The sequence below is a fragment of the Lactuca serriola genome, chromosome 2 (assembly GCF_051521515.1).
Source record: "Lactuca serriola cultivar US96UC23 chromosome 2, Lser_US96UC23_V15, whole genome shotgun sequence".
Lineage (NCBI taxonomy): Eukaryota > Viridiplantae > Streptophyta > Magnoliopsida > Asterales > Asteraceae > Lactuca > Lactuca serriola.
Genome location: NC_136409.1, coordinates 19,925,808 through 19,933,875, shown reverse-complemented (window position 1 = coordinate 19,933,875; position 8,068 = coordinate 19,925,808). Strand labels below are relative to the sequence as shown.

General features: G+C 34.4%; 1 protein-coding gene across 4 annotated transcripts; it reads right to left on the bottom strand.

Moving 5' to 3' along the window:
- Positions 1-4,807: 4,807 nt before the first annotated feature.
- Positions 4,808-7,696, bottom strand: LOC145086038 (alpha-crystallin domain-containing protein 22.3-like). Of its 4 annotated transcripts, XM_079023747.1 has the most exons (4): positions 7,440-7,696; positions 7,029-7,137; positions 5,344-5,678; positions 4,808-5,252 (listed from the first exon to the last, which is right to left on the bottom strand). In XM_079023747.1, the coding sequence occupies exons 3-4, from the start codon at positions 5,579-5,581 to the stop codon at positions 5,008-5,010; spliced, it is 483 nt and encodes a 160-aa protein (XP_078879873.1). In that variant the 5' UTR covers positions 5,582-5,678; positions 7,029-7,137; positions 7,440-7,696; the 3' UTR covers positions 4,808-5,007. The 4 variants fall into 4 exon arrangements, with proteins under 4 accessions (XP_078879873.1, XP_078879872.1, XP_078879875.1 ...); XM_079023746.1 differs by lacking the exon at positions 7,029-7,137; XM_079023749.1 differs by lacking the exons at positions 7,029-7,137; positions 7,440-7,696 and adding an exon at positions 6,452-6,843.
- Positions 7,697-8,068: the final 372 nt, after the last annotated feature.

Here is an 8,068-nt window from a genome sequence, read left to right as displayed (position 1 = left end):
CTCTATTAAAAAGCTCCACCGTGTCCGGAGCAAGGAAACCAAACGTATCAAACACAAATGGTACGAATACATGTTGATTTTCCAAGCACGATTTTTTGTGTTTTGTGACTTTGCATGTGACAGCTTTTAAAGCAGCATGTCCTGCCTTGAAACCCCTATCCCTCAGGCCCACGAGAGGGAATACCCCCATAAGGTCCACACAAGTGTGTTTCCCTCCAACCCATCCAAAAACCAAAACATCAGCTGATATAAGGGTTGATATTCCTTCTGTCGGGTCAGTTAAGAAATTCATAGGTGCCTCTTTCTTGGTGGAAACCCCACCAAGCTCAAATATATCAATAAAACATCCCTAACCATATCGTGTCGATGTTTGAACCTCGAGAGTTTTTTACAATGAATTGCATTCTCACCAAAAGAGTCCAAACATGCCTTTGCAACACACTGGACACATCTCGTCAGCTGGAAATAGAAGGATCATGAGTCGATATATAAGGATAGTATGATACTCCACAAGAGAAATATGTTGGTCAAGCCCATCTATGGGGATATCTAGAAGAAAATCATGAGCATATGATGCTCGTAAAGAATTGAAAATTGCTTTATGTTGAACTGTTATGTCGAAATACACTTCCATATCTTCGAAAATTTTACTAAAAAGGGCACTCGCCAGTGTATGTTGGGATTTAGGGGGGTGTTCTTATTAGTAAAAATGCTAAAGTCAATTCCTAGAATCTTGTTACGAGGATAAGCCAAGTCACAAGCATAATCAGAATACATACCACATATGATGCTATCTCGTAAGATGTTGTCTTGTAACACCCAAGATTGGGCCCTTAAGGCAACAAAATCATATGAAGAGGCCTCTACTACTGAGTACAAACCCAACCCACCAAACCTAATAGGTAGGGAAGAAATTTTCTATTATATGTCACAAAAAAGGACCACCACAAACCACGACGTCCTCAATATCCCCGCGTAGTCCTTTGTCAAAGATCAATGTCGCTTCCTCCATGTGAATAGGTTGACACGTCCTCAACACACAGAAAAGTTTAGCGATATCCATACAAGACCAAATAAAAAGTATCTCACTATGGGGGTCCGACAGTTATGGAAGAAGGCGTATCAAATTCATAGTGTTTTCGACTCTCTTTATGGCTAAACTGCTAATGAAACTAGCATCTATACTAATAGCTCCTCCATGAAGTTTCACCCCCAATGGCGGCCTCCCGATACCAACTGGGAAATCCCCTTACGAAGTTTCCTACCATCACACGAAGTCCAAAAGAGCTCTGTTTTCTTGATATTTAGCAGAAGGCCCAATTTTGGACCCATCACTAAACGATGTCCAATGCTTTGGCCACCTCCTCCGGATCTCCAATAAGTGTTCCATCATCAAGGTACCATTCAAGGAGAAGAAGCTTGCAATTGTCTCTAGTATTATGCAAGAGTGAGTACAATACAAGAGCAAAGAGAATTGATCCCAAGGGGTCTCCTTGCTGAACCCCAGTGGTGGATCAGATATGTGTGCCTCCTAGATACAACCTTGCTGATTGACCATATAAAAATTCTACCCACAAGGATATAGAAGGGCACCTCAATATGACCTCATTAAGTAATACAGATATGTCCACAAGGATAAAGGCATTGGAGAAGTCCATAGTAAGAATGGAAAGAGACATGTCGTCGTGACGCTCACTCAACACCCTGTTGACACTATGTAATACAGCCTCAGCGCCACCCAACGCTCCGACCCCGAACTAAAAATCATTGAGATACTTGGTCATTTCTTTACCAACACATTTCATGACCAACTTGGAAACCAACCGTCTCCATATAGTGCCTATTGTAATTGGTCGTATTCCATAGTCAGGTTTTAAGAGTGGCGTAAGAGGAGCAAAGGCAATAAATTTTGCCAAAATCAACGGGCATCTTCCCCCTAGCTATAGTTTACCACATATGTAATAACATGTTGGAGGTATTTGGCTATAACTTACTCTTCACCACAAAGAGCATCTAAAATGTATTGAGCTCTCAACCTGTCTCTCCCACATGAGGTTCCTTTAGGGAAGGATTTAATGACCCTAAGGACATTGTCAATATCCATGACAAGGGGAGGTTTTGAAAATATGGTACTTGACATGGATGGTAGTGGATTTTATGGATGCTTATCCTCTAATGACTTCATGGTATCACTCCCGAATGGAGCGACCCCCGTGGAACATAAAACTTTCATTGTTGTTGTAAAATGCACATCTGCGACCTTACGGAGACATTGCCTGATGTTGGTGTTGCCCGATGTAATTTCCTTGTGAATGTACTCATTTTTTTCCTTATTGCTCCAGTCTTGCATTGTCAACCATGTTTTTAAAAAGCTTGGCTATACCATCTTCTATCCCCCAAGTATATAATTTGCTTAGTATATTACAATGTTGCAAGGACTTCTTGTTCCCAAACCTACTTTCTTGCCTATTCTTAGGCCTGAACAACTGCATTATTTGATTTGATTCTAATGTATTTAAGTCAAAGAACTATTGCTAGTAATTTTATTTTTTGACTTCTAAGATATTGGTTATACTGTGTATGTGTGTGGAAAAGAGCAATTGTATTGCTATTTCTTGCATTTATCCCTTGATTGGGTACTTTCCATACAATTATGAGCTTCGGGATAACTGCAAGAAGTGGAAATGGACTTTCCATATAATTGTGACCTTGGGGTTGTTGGATATATAAAGTTTGGTTTGATGGTTATTACAACATGTAGTGTTTCTTGGATATGATATGTCGGGTAACTCAAATTGTTTCTCAATAGGGTAATTTGAATGTTCATAAAACAAAATTTTCTTCATGTGGGTTATAATAATTTATAAGAGAAGTCTTTAGGTTTAAACTCAAAGTTGGAGTGTCTGCTTTTAACTTGAGATATTCTTATCACCAGGTTGGAGTGTCTGCTTTTGATATAAGGTCAACCTCACTTCACCTTTTCAAATACATTTAAACAAGCAACTAATGGAAACTATTGTCCCTCCTAACAAGCTAGAACCATACGACATGTCGGGGTATCAACTCATTAATTTGTTGCTATTTTTTCAAGATTTCTTTGGAAATTCAAAGGGTAGAAAGGTTTTTACACATCGATTCCTACAAGTCGATAGCGAACCGAAAGCTTTAGTTTTTTTTTAACCGTAGATATGACATGAATCTTTGTATGTTCCGATTATTATAAAACATCCTTTTATTTTTTTGATTTTATAACTTATTTGAATAATGACTTCTATTTAGTAGGTTAATGAAGAAGCATGATCAATCTATGTAAAGAAGCTTAAGGAATGATACATCTTGGAGTAGTATTTTGTGCCATCAATGTAACGAATAAGGTGATCTGGAAACCAAAACTAAAGCATCAGAGTTGTGTTATTACTTTATAAAATTCCATTTTCTCTACACATGGACTTCCTTTTTATTTTGTCTGTCAATTTATAAGTTTTACCTACAAAGAAGTATAAATAGAATTTTATGATAACCAATTAAATAAAAGTATGTTGTTATATCTTGTATTTAATATAATTAACGATTGGAATTTTATAATATGGCTCGAATCAACAATAAACGAATTGCAGCTTACTTTCATATTATCCCGAAGTGCAGACTTCGACGTTCTAAAGTGCATACGTCTCTCCATACTGACTAAAAAACTAATCAAAACATATGAAGAGATGCACCAAATTATTCTAGACAAAGCATAAGGAGAGAAACTCAGTTATGTCTTTCTTTTTTAATGTTTTCCATGTATTTCACATCTTTTGTGTATGTATCAATGTTATAAATGTTTATTTTCAAATGAAATTCATGGTCCCATATAAGGACACCCTATCGACAGAATCCAATAAAAAAAACAAGTCTCCCGACCTATGCAAAGCATAGGCCACATCACTATTAAACATTATTTTGATTTTTATTTTAATAATAACATTCATATCGAAAACAATTTTATTTAAAAGAAAATAATGAAAATGTTGACACTATGGGTAGGGATGAACTTTTTAATCTGATCCGCTTAGCGATATATGATTCAGTTTATAATTTTTTGAGTTTCGATCCAATTAGTATGGGGTGTTGGAGATTGTTTATTTAAAGTGTTTATTAGTTTATTGGGTTTGACATTGTTAATAAACAATTTTTAATGTTTGGATAGATTAAAATTAAAATTGCTTATTTATTTATATAAGGAGCTTTTGATAAGTTAATGAATTCTAACTTATCTAAAATAGCTTATGACTTATTTAAATTAATTTTATAAACCCTATTGTAAATGTCTATAAATATCCGGCCCTTATTGGTAAATTTAGCTGAAATTCTCAAAACTAAAAAAAAACTTATCAACTTGTTACTTTTAATACCGAATACCTTAACACAACACACTTCTTTAAAATTCTTTTTTAACAATAGAAAAACTAATATGCACACCTTCGCAAATATATATAAGTTGCTTTAAATAATCAAATCCCAAACACTCCTTACGCATGTTTCAAATATTATAACTTATTTTTTGAATCAACAGTATTCGGACCTAACTAATCCCTCATTTGGCCATGAACACCAGAATCACCGCAAACAAACCTCTATGATCACAACCCACATGAGCTTTGGAGTGATATCCAAATTCATGGATTTAGAATCTAATAAGTCCATGTACTCAATTGCCATTTTTTATTGTTTATGCAAAAAGAGCAAACCAAAACCAAATCAAACCATTCTTGCCCCTACGATAAGTAGTATAAATGCCTATTTTAAATAAATATCCCACAAATTTAAATCCTAAACCTCATTCTTCTTCTACTTTTCTTTTGTTCAATGAGCCAAAAATGGCATAAACAAGAGACAAAACAAGACAAACATTACAACAAGAAAATCCTCAAGGACCTTCAAAAACACAAGTCCACTCTCATCAAAACAACTACTAATCATGTATCTTCAACTCCAATATACATCAATCAATAACAAAATGAATCACAAACCCTTGAGTGGTTTTTTCTTAACAACACCCTCAAGAACACCATTAGCCAACTCTTTCTCTAAGGTCAAAGGGTCAACGGGCCCACCCAACTGGAAGGAAACCGAGAAGTTGCCAGGTGGACAAAGGTTTTGTGTGTGCATCTCAAACACCATGTTGTGGACATGAACTTTTTTCTCCCCTGTTTCTGTTGCCCCTTCAATTGTAATGCTTCCATCTTCTTGAATGTCACATTTAAACTCTGCATTTTTTTATATTATGAAAAAGACATAAATACCCTCCTCATCCTCATCACCAACTAAAAAAGTTATAAGGGTAGTTATGGTACTTACTTTGATCATTCTTGACACCTGGAAGAGCAACACGAAATAGAAAGGTGTCATGAGATTCGGAGATATCAACGGAGCCGATAAGCGGTCCAAATTTCCCGCTGGCGGCACCACCCGACACCACCACCCCGTGTGTGGTGGTCTCCAGAATATCGTTCAGTTCTTTCTCGGTGGTTTGTGGCGGCAGAAACACCATGGCTGGCTGATTCTTTGAAACTTGGTTGGATTCTTTTTGTGCCATGTCAGCGTCTGAGTTGTCAAGAGGTGGGCCCGTGTATGGGACACAGTTGAGTGGTGCTACAGCTATCGGAACTTGATTTGTCCAAGTTGCGTGAGATCTGAAAATTTTATTTATTAAAAATATATAAAAATTATAATTAAAAGATCATATCAATCTATTATATGCAAAACGATAATATAAGAAAGTTGGGATATTTCAAAAACACATATTCATTGGGAAAATCACAATGATAATGTGGAAAAGACTAAAAAGTGATGAACTTGTTGTCTATTTGTGTTTTTCTTTTTCATTTCAAAACCTAAAATGAAAAGCCACAAATTTGAATCCCAAATAATTGGTCATTCACACATACACAACACATAATAAGAGGAACTGGGATCATGAAACATTCCTTATGAATTATGATGAGAAATATTGATTCTTATGAAAGAAGAGGAACAAGTATATCTATAATGGGTCAAACATATAAAGTGATTAATTCAATTATCAATGAAAGGGGTTAAATGGGTTGAAAATCACCCAAATAATTATCAACAATCAACTCAAAAAACAATAAAGATTCGAATTCTGCAATTCACAAAGAGTCTAAAAGAACAAAAAAAGTAAGTAAATCGTGTCAACTACATGTTTCCTCTAACATACAAATTCATTATATATATAAGCAAAATATAGACAACAAATATGAAGGCTTACACATTCTCTTGATGAATGATATTAAAGATCAATTGAAGCTAAAGAAGCAACTTTCAATAGTTAACAGCAAGCAACTTTATTTTCAGGCATGCCAAAGATGCTAAAAGAGAGGGCAAGAAACTCAATTATAAAATAAGGAACAAGAAAAAACAACTTTAGATTAAATTAATCACATACCAATAAAGAAAAGCTGGGAGTTTTTCATCAAATCCGATCAACAATCACTAAACTACTGAACATTTTAAATATCAAAAAGTAACAACAAAACATCAACTTTTCTAAATTTGATTTAGAAATGTAATTATGTTTCTACAAAAATTAAAGATCCCTAAACCAAAATTCACTAAGCTTTTAATAGATAAAAAAGTGAAACACATTCTCCATAGGACCCTCTAATCTCTTTGTTCTTCAAGCTTAAGTTATGGAAGGAGGGTGAAATCCAGTTACAAGTCTCTTTAAAAATATAAAAGAACAGGTAAAACACTAAAAAAATATATATAGTTTAGAACAAATGGTACGCAAAAAAGATTATTTCTTGACACATAAAAGAGAAGGTAAAACACAACAGTAGGATAGAAAACCCTAAATCTATTTTAAAAAATGTAAGATTTTGATAATGAATAACAGAGTGAAGAAAAACAAAAGATTTTTTTTCAAACTTGCCACAAATAAAAAAGATTTTTCAAGATAAAAGTAAGCGTGACATTCATTCAAAAAACCAAACTTAATTCAAAACCGATAAAGATTACCATACTTTCTAAAAAGATCAGAATCTAGATTTGTACATCCAGAAGCATGAGCCTTTACAGAGGATCTAACAAACGCGATTTACTCGATATAATCTTGAAAACAATTGCGAAACCCTACACAGTATTAGTAAGAACAAATATTAAAGACAATTGAAGTACGTTTTACAATTAAAGGGTGTAACTTTACTCTTTATTTACTGGAAAAGAAAGTGCAGTAAAAAAAGAAAAAGGGGGGGTCAAAAACTGATTCGCCAAATATAGCTACAAAACAAACATCGACAAATTTACACTAAATTGAATACATACCAAAAATAAGAACTTAGGGTTTTATCGTAAATCCAACGAAGAACAATAATCTAAAAGCAAATATGTATCTTGCAGATATCGAATGGTGTTGATAGGGGAAGAAAGCATACCCGTTTGGAGCAGCCATTAGAGACAATGGTCAGAGAGGGTTTACGAAGAGAGGGGATAAAGGGGGTTTTTGAAATTTGAATTTATAGAGATGAAGATGGTGGAGTGAGGCGAAGGCAATTAACAAAAGTGATGAGAGCTCAAGCTTTAAAGACACGATCAATATGATAACATGGGTTGGTTTGTGTTCTTTGCTAGGGTTCATAGATTGAAATTGATGCTTTTCCTCATGCCTTCGGGCTTCAACGTTGAAAACCATTTTGTTTTTTAAATCACACGTGGATTTCAAATGATTTTTATCAAATTGATAAAAATAATTAACAGAGTAAGTTACATAAATAAATGGTCTTCTGGTTTGTTGCATCTATGGTCCTTACATCATTTTTTATTTTATTTCTTTTATCCATTTAATAATGAAAAATTAATAGGGAGTCCATTCATATTTAACTACCATTTTCATCATCTTCGGCCGTGATCAATATCAATACAAGATGAATTCATAACAATTACAAACACAAAATAAACAAAATCTGATCATTTCAGTAATCTCTAACCTTAATTTAAAAACAAACTAAACTCAACCCCTAGCATATCGTCGCATCCCAATTTCCAATCCCCTTCAACTCTAACC